Below are 16,006 nucleotides of genomic sequence, written 5' to 3' on the forward strand. Positions count from 1 at the left end.
TGAAAGGTAGCATCCCCGAACATTTCGTTGTTTTCAGATCCACCATGAACCAACAACAAGGTTATAATACCCGAAATGGCTACATGCCCAAAGTCAGTAGGCCAAGAACGGAATGGGGAAAATGCAAAACATTTTATAAAGCCATTAATGACTGGGCCACACTACCTAGTGTTTTAAAGAAACTGATGCCGAAAACTATTTTTAAATACAAACTGAAACAGTTTTTATTAAATCATTTTTAACCTTAGTTAGTAGTATTTTATCGATATTTTAATTCTTGTTCTAATTTTTAATCTTAGTTAGCGTACCGCATAGGTTTTATCTTTTTATTATATTTTAGATTTTAATGTATTTTAAGGTTAAACATTTATTTTTTCAGAGGACCCTCCTGAAAACCACCCCTAGGTGATTGGAGGCCTCCTCTTAAAATATTATGTATTATTATTATTTTATGCTGAACGAACTCTAGGGTGCTTACCATTTGTTGGAGAGAACCGGACAACCGGTTGGATTGACCTCTGAAAAATGGAAAGGATTCTTTCCAAAATTAGCAAACTAACCGAAATAGATGACGCTTACCATTTGTAGCTCAGTTTCCTGTTATTTCTTTCCGTTGGTGGGAGACCTGAAGGATGGGAGACTAGAACTGGGAAACCTTACAAATGGTAAGAAAATTTCTGACGTTCCGTCAATTTCCGAAGAGATTTTCCAGAAAAAATACTGTTCCATTTGACTTTCACCGAAACAGAGTTCTTGATTTTTCTGTTCAACGGTCGGCATGCACGGCAACCAAATCAAAATAATTGTTAATGTTCCAAAATGACGCTAAATGGCGGTATAAAACTGCTCCGACGTCTCGGCAATACTGCCTTTTTTTGGGGTGGCACCCTGAAGAAGGCAGTATTGCCGAAACGTCGGAACAGTTTTATACCGCCATTTAGCGTCATTTTGGAACATAAACAATTATTTTTAGCATAAAAGACGCTACACAGTTTAACAAATTAAAATGTCAACGTCTCCCAGTTACTTTCCAGACATTTGTATTTTTTATTGCCTGCTCAAATTCCCCTCCCCTGGCGGAAATAGCGATTAATACCGCGCATACACCGAATGCAAATATGGCGGACCACTCGGTCGGTGCCTGGGACGAGCTTCATGAAAGCGAGGCTAGTCAGGCTTCGGTGTTTTATTTCGTACAAAAGTCTTACTTATTCGTCAATCTGGTGTGTTTCTTTTCGCTGCTCCTACGGGTTGCTGTGTTTCTGAATGCTAAAAGAAGTAATAGAAGTGTTCACCGTTTGCCTCTAAGGGAAAAAGTGGATCAATGCAATTCGTTGAGACGAAAGAAAGGAATTTGCGATCGCCGCGGGAACTATTGAGGTTTGTTCGCTACATTTCAGGTTAGAAGATCTTAGAAAATTCGTTTAAATTACGAGCTTATGTGGTGTCGGGTGGTGTTCCAGCACGAGTTGCATGGCCAGTACCTTTCCCAAGGTAAAGAAAAGCTCCACTTCCAAGACATTCTCTGTCTCAAAAGAATTTGTTCATGTCTGACTTTGTTCGCGTCCGATCCACTCGCACGGAATCGCACGATCAAATACTACCCAAGTGAATGAAATTCAACTGCCGCCACAGTTAAAGCTTGTGAAAGCATTGAACCAAATAAGAACGACTTGAAGCTAAATGTGATCGCTTACACATTTTCTAAGATCTTCTAACCTGAAATGCAGCGAACAAGCTTTATAAACTGAAGTTCCCGTGGCGATCGTGAACTCATTTGTTCTCCTTGCTTTCGTCTCAACGAATTGCATCGATCCACTTTTTCCCTTAAAGGCAAACAGTGAACACTTCTATCACTTTTTGTGGCATTCAAAAACACAGCAAGTTGTAGGAGCAGCGAAAAGAAACACAAATAAGCAAGACTTTTGTAGGAAAGCGCTGTCAAAACAAAACACCGAAGCCTGACTAGCCTCGCTTTCATGAAGCTCGTCCCAGGCACCGACCGAGTGGTCCGCCATATTTGCATTCGGTGTATAACGATTACATTTTTTGACCAAATTCCCCTACCCCCGGGGCATAAATGGGAAAAAATGAATAACTCAGCAAAATTGGAGAATAACGTTTACCACGGGATAAATCACTATCCGGTGGATAGCGAGGTAGGTTTTGTAATCGTAAGAGGTGGTCTTTCTTGCGCAAGTGCTTTAGTTGGGGGAGTGTCTGTGCTGAACTGAACAAAGTATTCACGTACGAAATGCCTTTAGCGACGCAGTCTATATGGCGCAGCAAATATATACATATATCTATAAAGGTGTGAATGTAGAGAGAGAAAACAACAAAGAATAAAACGGATTTCCCTCGCGTTGACCTCGTCTTGCGTAGTCCTAGTCTTGCAATAAATTTGTTTAGTTTTAATGCGGGGTTTAAGCTCTCTACAAAAGTCTGCATTCGCGTCTTTGTAACTCACAATCACATAGCCACTTAAATTGAGTCGGTGATGAAGATGCCTGCCTGTATCGTTTTTGTGATGTATTTTATTCAACCATCAGTTTCAAACTACACACTCTTGTTACGTCTTCTTGGATTATGTTGCGGGTGTTACGTGTTCGAAATCTAGTGAAATATATCAGCGATTAGTTTAGATACAGTGAAATAAGTTACAATGTTTAGAAAGAGAGATATTTACCCGATGGTTGTCTCCATGTTTTCTGTTTCTCGTTATGGCCTAATTACTGTTAATTAGTCATTGTTACGTTTTCGTGCGTAGATTCTTTAATTAATTCAGAGCCAATTATCTCATTAATAGAGAGCGAAACACTCCCCCCGCCAAATTTATAATATGAAAAATGGTAATGTTCAGTATATGTTTCTTTTACAATATCTTAGTTAGAGTCCTTTTCATCGACTGGTACTACCAATACCAGCCTGTTAATTGATCTTTCCACTGTAACGTATCCTCTTCCAGAATATTTGTGCAAGGGTTCTCCTGCTTTGGGGTTCTTGTAGACTACATGCACCTTTCTAACTTTGTCATCCTCTCCTGGAAACACTTCAGAAACTTTTCCAAGTTTCCACTGACCTCTAACCTGGTTTTAATCTTGAATAAGAACGATATCGCCCTGTTTTAGGTTTTTCTTGGACGTGTGCCATTTTTGACGTATGATTAAGCTCGGGAAATATTCTCTAGTCCATCTTCTCCAAAAGTTATCTACGATTCTCTGAATAAATTCGAATCTATATCGCGGGTTTTCCGTTTGTGTAAACGGTCCACTTGGTACCCGAGAGGTCGATCGACCAAGTAAAAGATCATTTGGGCATAGATAGGAATCATCGTCAGGTGAGGTTGGGTGTCTACCTATTGGTCTTTCGTTTACTAGGTTGGCTGCTTCGAAACACACTGTTTGTAATTCCGAGAATGTCATCACGCTCTCACCAACGGCTACTGTAATTGCTTTCTTAATCGATTTTATAAGTGCCTCTGATGTGCCATTTTGCCATGGAGCGTCGGCAGACGAGAATATCCATTGAAGGCCTTGTGTCACTCCGAACTGTTTGAGTGATTCTTGATCAAAGTCCTTTATTATCCTTTTTAATTCTTCATTGGCTGATACAAGTTGGGGTCCATTGTCTGAATATAGCTTTGACGGATAACCTCTTATGGACACAAAACGTCTCAATACCATCAGAAATTTCTGTGTGCTGTAATCTGGTGCGATATCCACATGGACAGCTCGAGTAGTAAGACAGTTGAATATTACACCCTACGCCTTTCCCGTCGTTCTCTTCTTTACTTCATCTTTAATCTTAAAGGGTCCAAAAAAATCAAGAGCTGTGAAATGCCATGCTGGCGCTGGTTTCAGTCTTTCGATGGGTAACTTTCCCATCACTTGTTCGCTAAGTTTTTTCTCAAGTTTTCTGCAGATTACGCAGTTGTTTTTGATGCTTTTAACCAGTCTAAGTAATTGAATTATCCAAAATCTTGATCGAATTTTACTAGCTGTGGATAGTACTCCAAGATGGTCTCTTTGATGAATGTGTTCCGCGTAAAGTCTAGAAAATCGGTGTTCATAAGGTAGTAAGATGAGCTCTTGCTTGTTGTAACTCATCTCTATCTATCGTTGTCCGCGTCCCCCCACTACATATATTCCGTTGTCAGATTTTCGAGGGCAGAGTCGCTTATATCTTCCTCCTTTGATATCTTCATACATTATCTTTTGTGCATGCTTAATCCAGAATAGTTCTGCATCTGCGATGTCTTCAGTTGTCAGTTCCTTGGTTATATTTCGGAATGATACTCTTGGTGTTCTCTTGTATAGTGCTAGTATTCTAGCGGTCACTCTTAATAATTTCTCAAAATTCGAGTATTTGTTGATATTAATTCGGTCCGCAAGTGTGTTCTCTTTAGCGAGGCTCGTTACATTAATTGACGCGAGAACCTTTAACGTGTCCGGCAGCTGTCGTTGTGCAGTTGTTTCCTTTGAAATAGGCCATTCGCTTTCCGGTAACTTAAGAAAGTCGGGTCCTTTCTGCCAGTTACTGTTGAGATTTATGTCAGTTGGTTTTTTACCACGCGTTAACCAACCAGCAATGTTGTATTTACTTTCGGTCCAGTACCAGTCTTTCGTGTTGGTTCCTTCTTGGATCTCTCCCACCCGCACTGCTGCGAAGGTATTAAATCCATAGGATTCCTTTTGGATCATGGAGTGAACGATTTGAGAGTCAGTGATGTGATAACATTTCTCGAAACGGTACCTGCATTGTTCGGTAATTGTGGTTTTTAATCTTTTATTTAATACTGCTGCACAGAGCTCTATTCGGTCGATTGATGGTTTTTTGGAAGGTGTGAGGCGGTTTTTGGACAAGATAAGATTGGTTTCGTGGTCTCCATTAGAAAGTGTCCATCTAGCATAAGCACATGCGCCATATGCATCATTAGATCCGTCGCAGAATATAACGAGGATTGGATTTCCCGTTGCTTCTTTAGGTTTAGTGCATCGATTGACTTGAATTTTTTCCATCTCGCTTAGATCCTGGAAGAAATTATTCCAGTTTTGGTGATCTTCTTTGGGTATAGGGTCATCCCAATCCAATTTTGGGTTGTGAATCCATAATCGTCTCATAAGAATCTTTGCCCTGACAATCAGAGGACTCGCTAATCCGAGTGGATCATAAACACTGTTGACTTGTGATAGAATTAGCCTCTTCGTTAGAGTCTTGGGATTTTTAGTAGTCGTTCCTTGATTTGGTTTAGGGTGTCGTTTCTTGCTTTGAGGTGTGACATTTAGCTTGACTTTGAAGCAGAAATTATCCGTAATTGGATTCCATACAACACCTAGTACTTTCTCGTGTGCTGTTTTTATGTCCGTTGGTATAATGTCCTGGTCTGGAACAATATTGTCATATGAATATATCCATGCCTTTATTTTGAAGTTTCCGTTACTCAAAATGGTTTCCATTTCTTTCGTGAGTTTTTTGGCAGTTTCAACATTGTCAACGCTATTAATGATGTCATCCGTGTATGTATTGTTTATGAGTAGATTTGATGCTTGTGGGTATTTGTCTTTAGCCATCTCTGCTGTCTTTCGCAGTGCAACAGTTGCTATAGTGCCAGAAGGTTTATCTCCAAAGGAAACTCTTTGAATAACATACGTGTCCGGTTCTCTAGTTACATCCATATTCCTCCAGAAGAAGCGGTGTGTGTGTTGTTCTATCACTCCTGTTCTGACTGTGTGATACATTTTCTTGATGTCGCCAATGAATGCTGTTTCATTCTCTCTAAATCTGATGAGGATCCCTAGAAGGCTGTTTAAAAGGTCGGGTCCTTTAGCCCAGTATTCGTTTAGCACATGACCCATGTAGTTGGCACTGCTGTTAAAGACAATTCTCACTGGTGTAGATTTGGAATCTGGCTTTAACACTTCGTGATGTGAGATGTAGTGCGCAGGTCCTTTGTAATTTTGTAATTCTTCTTGTGTAAGTTTGCGAGCGACATCTCTATCTATCATGTCCTGTATCTGTTGTTGATAGATTTCAACGTGTGTCTTGTTTTTCGGTTGATATAAGCATGCCGAATGCTGCTCTTCTGTTATCTGGGAGATCAAAAGGGTCTCTGATCCAAGGGTATTCTGCCGTCCATAATTTTTCTTTTGTGTTATAGCTCAAATTTTTCTCAATTAATGTTAATTCCTTTTCTTCTTTGATTGTGTATGCATTGCTTCCGAGTGAGCATTTACCGCACTTACATCCACCGCAACGAGGCATACATTGTATTCCGAGATTCTCCATGTTGTAGAAATCTTCAATTCTTGCCATCTTGACATGATGGGCGTGTATGGTTCCAATGAAGGACTTCTCGTTGATTCCTTTCATAACTGGATGTGTTCCACCTACGCATCGTCCGAAATGATTTCTCAATAAAAGTAGATGCCCAGAACTTTGTTCCTTTGAGGGGTGGAAGTCTGCGTATTCATAGCCTATTAAGGCATCAACTTCTCCGGTGGGCCTTGTTAGTTCTTCTTCGGATACGTCTTTGAATAGTTTCGAGATCCCCTTTATATTGACTGCTGGAATGGGGGAGGTTATCTTGTCGATTCCGTAAACGTCGAATACGACTCTTTTGCCCTGCTTGTCAATAAGTGGAAGCTTGTACTTGAAGGTGTCCACATTTTAACTTTCTCCGCCAACTTTAATAATTGACAGCTGAGTTTTGATACTCTTAAGGTTTTCTGCCCTTGCTTTTGCGTTTGTGATAAAACATAATGACGCTCCCGTGTCACACAAGACGTTTGCAAATCCATTCTTTGTAGGTATCCTTTGTATTTGGAGTAAGCACGTTTCAATTTCGTTGTTATTGCATACACTTGCAGAACCGCTTGCGGAAGCGATGACGGTTGGCAATCCTTTGTCCCGTTCTTCTTCGTGTAGTGTTTTGTGGTGAAACCTTTTGCAATCGGTAACGCCACAGGGTTTCTTGCTTGTACAGTCTTGAATTCTGTGACCCCGTCTTAAGCAGGACCAGCATGCTCCTCTTTCCTTTAATGTGTCAAGCTTTTCCTGTACTGGCTTTGAGAGATAAAGTCTGCATTCATTAGTCCAGTGATTGGCACCTTCATGGTATAGGCATTTGGTTCTCTTATAGCGTGACGAACTTTGTCCTTCTGGGATGGCGACTTTGTCATTCTTTTTCTCTAGGTAATGAAGAGAGCCCCTTAGTGGGAGGCTGCTGCTTGAGCGTAGCTCTGCGTTTTCGTATTCTATTGCTTGTTTTTGTTCAAGGAGAAATCTTAACAGACTTGGAAACTTGTCTCTTTTATCCACGGGACTTTGTTCGGAGCTTACCAGTTTCGCCCACTCTCTTTTTACATCATTTGGCAGCTTTCTTTCAATTATGCTCACCGAACTGGTTGTAGTTATTTCTTTCTCTAAACCTAACCTTTTCAAGTCTCTGTAACCGTCGTCGATGACGTTGATGAGTTCGACGAATTTTTTACTTTCGCCTTCTCTGATAGGTCTCATGTTCTGAATTGCACACATTATGACGTCAGCGACTTTTGCAGGATCGCCGTATTTTTCGTCCAGTCTCTTCCACATTGCATCAATATCGTCGTCGACGCTTTTCACCGCGTCGGCGGGCTCTTTTCCCAGACATGATCGGAGAACATATGGGGCGTTATCAGAGTTAATTGACGGCATGACTTGTTTTTCAAAGTCTGTTTTAAATTGTGGGTAATTTCTTACATTTCCGTGAAATGACGGCATTTTGATTTTTTCGAGTTGTAGCGGATGGCCTTTGTCTTTCGCGTTGTTATCGTCTCTTTTAGCAGAGATGAACGCTTCGATACGGCCACTGATCTCTTGATGGCGCGCGTGCATGTTTCGAATCCATTCGATTTCCTTTTCGACGTTTTCGTAGTCAAGTAGCTCGAGCATTGTGTTATTTACTGCTTTACAGTCTGCTAGCGCGATATCTAAATCTCTTTCGGTTTTGCGCAAAGCTTCTGGAGTATTTACGTTCTTATTTTGTGATTCCATTGCGTCGTGTGCGTGTTCAACTAAGGTGTCAAATATAGTCCTCATGGACTTCTTTTTTATACTGAATTGTTCCAATAGTCGCCTTAGTTTTTCTTGTTCATGTCTCATTGATTCTTGTTTGTGGAATTCTTCCACTCGTTTCTGCTCGTGCAAGGTTAGGTCGTTGACGTACTGCGCGTGAGCAGTCGCTGCTTCTTCGTACAGTTCTTGTAATTCATTTATCCATGCTTCATTCTGCTCTATTTCGTCTTCGGTTAAGTGTATCATGTAAATGTCATGCTTACCTTCGACAATATTCCAAGCTTCGTGTAAGTCCGCAAAGGTTCCTTTGACCGCCTCCATACCTTTGTTATCCTGGATGGACTTCAAGAATTCATTGCGTTTCCTTGTGAATCGTGACTTGGCTGAGGTCCTAATTCTCTTTGCTTCTTCTTTTTTCGCTTCTGCTGCCATTCTTGGAGGATTCTCACGGATTTCGAATGTATCGTTTTTGTGATGTATTTTATTCAACCATCAGTTTCAAACTACACACTCTTGTTACGTCTTCTTGGATTATGTTGCGGGTGTTACGTGTTCGAAATCTAGTGAAATATATCAGCGATTAGTTTAGATACAGTGAACGATTAGTTTAGATACAGTGAAATAAGTTACAATGTTTAGAAAGAGAGATATTTACCCGATGGTTGTCTCCATGTTTGCTGTTTCTCGTTATGGCCTAATTACTGTTAATTAGTCATTGTTACGTTTTCGTGCGTAGATTCTTTAATTAATTCAGAGCCAATTATCTCATTAATAGAGAGCGAAACACTGCCGTCTGACCAAGCGCTAAGCAAACGATGCTGACTTTGACTTTTTTTTGTATCTATTTTTATTCATAGCATTTAAGCCTTTCTTTAATTTGAATAGTATTTATTTATTTTGTTAAGTAGTTATTTATTTTAATACTCACGGGATTCTTCACTATTGAAGTAGGTGAGTTACGTGGTGAAGAAGAGAAAATTATCATTTGAAGCCGCAATTCGTCACTTGCAATGTGGGCATTCAGGAGAAAAAATTTGTCCTTATAAAAGCCCTTTTCTAAAACAAAACTGCAGTAATGACGTTTATCGGTAAATGGACAGATGGAGAACTTTGTGGGATCCCGAATAAGAGTGTGGGTACAAATTCAGTCTCCTAGCTGCCAAAGTGTAATATAATAAAGACGATTTGAACAGAAGGAATAGATGTACACAGGCCAGGCTGACAACTTGACCGCCATTTCTTCGAATGTCCATATTTACCCCCTCCCCCACCTCCCAAAAAGACAGAAACAATAAAAAAACAATAAACATACAAGTTTTAACCTAATATAAGATGGAAAAACTTGCTCTGATTATTTAATGGTTTCCGACATTTCAGAGCTCAATTTCAGAGCATCAAAACCGATTGCATCGCATACATTACACTGCATCCAGTGTATTTCTCATCAACTATTTATCAAAAAAATTCAATGGAGAAGTTGAAAAAAATTCTTACTTTTACAAGAAACGCACACTACTTATAAGGCTAAGATCAAGCCCCGGTTTTTCAGAGGGTAGATAACGCCATCCGCTACTTATTCCGACGAAAACAAACATTTGCGGAGGAAAAGCAAATGAACACGCGTGTGTATAGCTGTGTATAGCGGTGTTAGGCTATGTATAGGCGTGTATAGCTGTTTGTGTTTAGTCAAACAACCATATGATTACTACACTACGTACTTGCCCCAGTGAACGGCCGTACCGCTGACTGAAACGGCAGGCTCAAAGGTAGAAATACAACATGGCGGCTGTTTATTTTCCAGTTAAATTTTTTTCATTCAAACTGGCTGAGAGAAGTGTCCTTCCGTGAACTTTGAAAAGCTCTTTGAATGACTTTATTGACAACCTGTTTACACCTTTCACGAAGAATGAACCACGATGTATTGGCTAAGTTCATCGCGCCTCAAAGCAACAGTACATGTCAATTGAGATCGATCGAAGGATCGAAGTGCAGCGAGGAAGAACAAATTCTTCAAAAGAAAGCATCTGTGTGTCGATAAGTGGCATGTATGTAGTATTCCTTTTTTTTCTTATCTTTGATGTGCCTAAATGTTGAATTGAGCGAGCTTTTGAAGAAAATCTTTCGCTGCTATTTTTACATTTGCTATCACAACATTGCCGAATTATATGGCTCTGAAAACGCTCCGAAAAAATGCCCTAACTGCCTTTTCTTCGCCAATATTTTGATTGTTATCTATAGATGTATGCTTGATTAGCTATTTCGTACCGATTTTGTGCCAAATTGAGGCAAATAAATGGCTTCTGTGTTTCGGTGAATTTTGATGAAATAGCAAGAAATCGTTAAGTCACGTGTGTTTAGTTCCTCAATACTAATAGAATATTGAAGTCCCCGGTTGAAGTGAATTATTTTACTTAAAGCCTAATAACCACAGAATATAGTGCAGTGAATTTTTTTTTCAGAAGTCTTTTTTTTTCTTGTGGAACTGGTCAATCAAAGTAATCTAATTAAATATGCATAAATTAGTGAAAATGGCCATTTTTGCAAAAGGTGCCATAACTTGAAGGGAATAAAATATTTTGAGCTGATGTTTTGCCACAGTAAATAGCTCTCCATACCAACATTTATGCTAAGTTTGGGCGAAATCGGTGATATGAGCTGTATCACATGTTGCCTGGTCCTCTTATGGACACACTCTTAACGGCTTAACCCTATTCAGACCGGGGGGGGGGGGGCTTTTGAGGCCCGCGCTGACTTTGAACTTTTATAACTTTTTTAAGATTTAACCAAACGCTGCCAAACTTTCTGAGTTTTCCTAAAATTTATCTGGCAACAATTTGGGTGTGTTGGATGATGTGTCAGGAACTTGACATCACCATGGCAACGGCATTTTGACAGGCATGTTTTCCCAAATTTGTAATTTTGCGTGTTTCTGTTAATAAAAATCAACTTAAATGGACTTATTTTTACATTTTCACGGGTTTAAAGCACATTTTTATTTCTTTTGAGTACTTTGCAGTGATTTTGGGTGGTTTTCTGGCATTTTGGAAAAATTTTGGAATCCAAGATGGCGGATCCAAGATGGCGGCTGTTTTGACGTCATGATGTAATTGTCACGTGATGTGACGTCACCATCCCACGTGACGTATACTAAAAGAAAGAGTTTCTGACATACAATACATCCTATAAGTTTCATGGTGATTGCTTAAATGTTCTGGAAGTTACATAGGGGGGCTTCCGAAGCCCTCCCCCCCCGGTCTGAGAAGGTCCAAAAAAGCCTGGTCTGAACCCATCCTACGAACACAGAGTTCAAAATATTGCAAGGAAGACGAGAGGTAAGCCATTTTTATTTCAGTTCCTTTACAAATGTAGTATTTAGAGCAATTTTCGAAGCTTTCTCATACATTGTTTCGAACGGCTGAACCAGAGTTACGAATTCGGTCACATTATATGTCACGTTGATCGCATACAACGTCTGGGCCGCCTGTGTTCGGGTGAACCCGAGGATGAAGTGAGCGATATAAATAAGCAGCAAGCCCTGAAGTACCTAAACCAAAGAACAATTTCATCTCAAGCCCTATCATTTTTTTAGTTCAATTTAAAGGAAATAAACAGTGAAAGGCAAAACAAAAGTTTTGCATATATTGGGGGGGGGGGGGGGGGGGAGGGGGTGGTGGAGAGGGTGATAGGGGAGCTCGACATTCTCACTGTGTAAGGATCCTAAATTTTGTGCCGGAAGAGAAATTCCTGAAGTTCTAGAAGCGTTTCTTGGTTAAAGGTACCTTGGATTCCCGGTTTTTTTGAACCTCGAAGGAAAACAACATTTGGTTCGAGAAATTGGAAGTTTAAGGAATTCCAGTGTTCGACTACAAAGATGGGAAACTACTTTTGGTTCAGGTTATCGTGAGACCGAAAAATGGAAGGTTCGAGAATGATTTCACTGTATTGTGAAAAGCCATTGCTGTGTTTTGACATGTTAAACCATGCGTCACGAGCTTTAACTTGAAATTGTCATTTCTATTTTTACTGTAGGCTTTTGGTTATCCAGCCTCTCTATTTTTCAAAGCAAAAAGAGTGCGAGTGCAAGCGCGAAGCGCGGGGGAGGGGGCGAAACGCGAGCGAAAATAAGCGGCGAGTACAATTTCAGCTTTTTGAAAAACTCACAAGTGCAACCCCTCGCTCCTCCCGTTTTGCGCTAGCGTCCAGTTCTCTCGCCGTTCTCGTTCTCAACGCGCGCCTATCGATCGAAAAATACGAAAAAATAGAGGGCTGTGAACAGTATAGACAGTCATTCAAGTTGATTGTATGATTCGGAATGTTCAAAAATGTGGAAGATCATATTGGTAGGCCCTTATCGGTTGTACTACCATTATTTTTGGCATAATTGGGAAAAACGAGCGTAATTTCTGCGCTTTTTATTTTTATAAAAGCGATGACGATCGCTTAATGTTGTGAGGCGTCGGTGGGATCTGTACTGCATTCTGTTAGCTTTCTATTGCGCTCGATCGAACTTCCCAGATGCTGGAGTGTCCTCAAATACAGAAGGAGTTGCAAGTACGTCCAAGTTATCTTTATAATTAAACTTGCTTTGAGGAAATTTTAGAACACGGATATTGAATGCACATTTCCCCGAGATGTAAGAACTTGATAGATCTTCTCTGTCTCTAAATCAGAAAAAAAAAATGAATTCCGCACTGAACTCTCAACTTGCCTTGACGTATTGAATATTGATTTGCCTGTCAATCAAAAAATGATTTAGTTTAGTGAATTGCAGTAAATTGCCAATCTCGTTCCAGTAGCGGCGCGTTTCCTGACCTGGCTCTAGGAACGAGATTTGTAAGTTGCCAACATTGTAACGTGTGGTGGTCATGGTGGTGCCCATTATTTTCGGTGATTTTTGTGGCACACAAATTGAAGAAAACTTAAGCATAATAACAAAAGGTACTGGTTTTTTAGTAGAATAAAGAGAGCAGCTAGTAATACGTCCTTTTAGTACAGCCCTGCTGCCAACAAACAAATTCTCCTTACATAACTGCATACATTTCTCATAGTACCAAATGGTAAAATTTTTATCAGTGTCAATACGGAAGCACGTGTTTCTTTCCCGTGGAAGCATTTCTACTGAGATCACGTAAGGAGTATTAATCCCGGTGGGGGGGGGGGGACTTCCTATAAATGGGCTAATGGGGATGTGCCGCTGGATGGGGTCGCATTTTTATGACTGGACTGACTATAATGGGGTCGCCTTTTCAAGCATTTTTTATAGGGTGACTAGAATGGAGTCACACTTTTCCGGGATTTTAAGAGTAAGAAAATTCTGGCAAGTTGTGATTTATAACCTTGAAAATACGTTTCCGTTAGAGTTCGTCTTTTTGACGTGCCAATAGATGAATAGATGTGTTCGTTTCTTTGTTCGATTTTGTCCTTTCCCTAGTTAAAAGGATTTATACGGTAGACGAAAAAACAGAAAGTGAATAAGTTGGGGTCGTGAAAATTACAGTTACCCAAACGTGACTAAGATGGGGTCTACAATTCTATAATTGGCCATGAAATAGGACTATAATGGGGTAGGGGTTCTGGGAGGCCAGCGACACATACCCAATAAAAATTAACCCAGGTACCCCCCCCCCCGAGTATTAATCAAATGCCCTTTGCGTTCAGTGTCTCGTACCAATTTGTGGAGCTTTCGCGTCTTTTTATTGCTTGCTGGGAACTTTGCTGGCTGCAGCGTCAAAGATATCGAAAACTGAAAGGCGTACAGCTAATTTAAAGAAACATTTAGACCCTTTCGCCCCAAATACATTATTCTTTTTGAGAACTGCATTCATCCACTAAAAATAAAATTAGAACTGCTTTTGTCGATTGATAAAGTTGCGTTATATTGTAGCGTGACATTCACAACACCATATACGAAACTTTGGATTCAGGTCAACCTTCGGGGTCAATTGCTGCCATGTGTTACTGTCATTGTTTTTAAGATGATTGAAATTTCTGCTTTTCAAATCTTAGAGATCATAGAGAACTCAACAATAATAATTCTCTCTTTCGGATATACATTGTATAGGTCGTTTCTAATTAACCTAGGGTACTTTGTTTTTGTCCTACGCGGTTTTTTGTTAAGTTATAATTAATTTTCAGTGCCCGAATGTAATACCCTCATGTATGCATAATTTTAGAAACTTCCGAAGTTTCCCGAAGACTTTCAAAGATAGCCACAAACTGGACACCAACAAAATTTTACTTAAGTGTACGGCTCTTATCAGCAAGGGCTGGAACTGGAAATCCTTGTAAAACAAAGCAGTTTAGGTGATAAAAGTGATTTTTATGTAGCAACGTACTCTTGAGCGAAATCCGAAATCCATGGAAACATCAAAAGTTGTGTAAATTTTCTTTTCGAAAGTGGCAAATTCAAAAGTTGCAATTTAACTGGAAAAGAATCGGAAAACGTGTAAATACTCTCATTCTCGCAAAGAAACTACCTAAAAGTTTGACATTGAACAGAGCTTAATGTTCACCAAGCGAATCTGACAATCTGGAAACGTCTGATGTAAAAACTGACAAGCTTCCTAGAAAAAAGTTACCGGCCATAACTAGTAGTTCGCAGGAAGTTTATCACATTTGAACCTACCTACATGGCCTTGCTCCCACGAGTCTCTTGTAGCTCAGTGGTAGACCTGTATGCGGAAGGTCATAGGTTCGATTCCTGTTTGTAGAACTCGGAATTTTTTCCGAGTTGCTACTGTCATTGACGGAATAATATCTTTCGCATTGTCTTTCTCCAAGCTTAAATAATACCATCCTTTATTTTCATAAAATAACACAGTATTACTTGACTGACTACTTGACATAAAAACATTACTAAGTACATTAATTTACCTACCAAAATATTATAGGAAAATCCATTACCTGACGAGGGAATTCCACGTTGAATCTCACTTGAAAAACCGATATCGCACGAATCGCGAAATTTAACGTGGAATTCACGAGTCAGGTAAATGGATTTTCTTTGAATCGCATAGCCTTTTTAAAATTAGAAAGAAAACCCAATTTCATTTTTGTTTGTGGGTGAATGTTGCAACATTTACGCACGTCATTCTAATCGAGAGTTTGTAATTGGAGCATTTCACTGCAAAAATTTTTTATAAAACTGTTTTTTTGTTTTTATCGAGTTAAAAGCATGCAGTTAAATTGTTGTTGTTTTCTTCTGTTTCATGTAGATTTTATTGTACGAAAACGGCATTACTGTCAAACTATCAAACTATCAACAGTATTACTTCGACAAAATAAGCAGCTATTCTTTTACACGAGGAATTTGTAACATTTCTTTCTTTTAGCGAACGTTTCTACAGTGGTCGTGTAAGCGTAACTGCTTTTTACTCGCGAGTTTGTTCATACGGTACGGACATTTTAATTTTCCGTTTCTCTGAGGCGGTGAAAGAAAACATTGTTTAACCGCTGCTCGTAAGAAAGTAGTAACTGAAATTAAAACAAGGAGAATCCTCTGTTTCCTTACCTCGGTCAGGTTTCTGCTTTGTAAACGGAGAGCATTGAAACATAATCGTTTCCAATTTTTGCAATTTTTTCGTTTCCAATTTTTTCTGCGTTGCTATGTGAAGCTACGCGTTGCTACGGTGCAATATCGCTCAGCCTCGCTTTCAAGTCGCAATTTCACTCTGAATACCTCGCCTCGATAACCAATCAGATGGCGAGAATTCTCCCAGCTATGAGATTCTGTTTCATATTTATTATATAGACGCGAGTGTTCTTTTAAAAAATAGACCGCGCATAAAATTTGCACGAAACGTTTTATGCCGTATTTTTTTCATTTTATTTATTTATTTATTCCATTCCAAAATTCACAATGATTATATTCAAAACAAAACAACAAGAAAAAAAAAAGAAATGGAAAAGGGCAAAAATATAGTAAGCTAATTTAATACCCTTGGTGTAATTACAC

The 16,006-nt window shown here is 39.5% G+C and overlaps 2 protein-coding genes and 2 long non-coding RNA genes across 9 annotated transcripts in view; 2 read left to right on the top strand and 2 right to left on the bottom strand.

The window, feature by feature from the left end:
• The window catches only part of LOC144637320 (uncharacterized), a 56,263-nt gene that overhangs the window by 33,267 nt on the left and 6,990 nt on the right, over positions 1 to 16,006 (top strand). The gene's annotated exons all lie outside the window — the stretch shown is intronic.
• Positions 1 to 16,006, bottom strand: part of LOC144637313 (uncharacterized) — a 180,900-nt gene that overhangs the window by 29,152 nt on the left and 135,742 nt on the right. The gene's annotated exons all lie outside the window — the stretch shown is intronic.
• LOC144637273 (uncharacterized) overlaps positions 1 to 16,006 on the top strand; it is a 33,399-nt gene that overhangs the window by 10,403 nt on the left and 6,990 nt on the right. The window contains exon 4 of one of the 4 annotated variants that reach the window (XM_078496403.1): positions 11,059 to 11,384. The exons of the other annotated variants lie outside the window; for them this stretch is intronic. The gene's annotated coding sequence lies outside the window, so the exon portion shown is untranslated. The remainder of the gene's footprint in view (positions 1 to 11,058; positions 11,385 to 16,006) is intronic. 4 annotated transcript variants of the gene reach the window in all.
• Positions 6,667 to 8,746, bottom strand: LOC144635537 (uncharacterized). Its single transcript, XM_078494634.1, has 2 exons — positions 8,708 to 8,746; positions 6,667 to 8,612 (listed from the first exon to the last, which is right to left on the bottom strand). Exon 2 carries the CDS (start codon positions 8,482 to 8,484, stop codon positions 6,667 to 6,669), a length of 1,818 nt encoding a protein of 605 aa, XP_078350760.1. The 5' UTR covers positions 8,485 to 8,612; positions 8,708 to 8,746.

The sequence above is a fragment of the Oculina patagonica genome, chromosome 13, assembly GCF_052425735.1.
Source record: "Oculina patagonica isolate OP01 chromosome 13, crgOcupat, whole genome shotgun sequence".
NCBI classification, from domain to species: domain Eukaryota; kingdom Metazoa; phylum Cnidaria; class Anthozoa; order Scleractinia; family Oculinidae; genus Oculina; species Oculina patagonica.

What these genes read in the sequence shown, in the direction of transcription:
- LOC144635537 (XM_078494634.1), bottom strand. Translation starts at nt 8,484, where the DNA reads ATGGCAGCAGAAGCGAAAAAAGAAGAAGCAAAGAGAATTAGGACCTCA.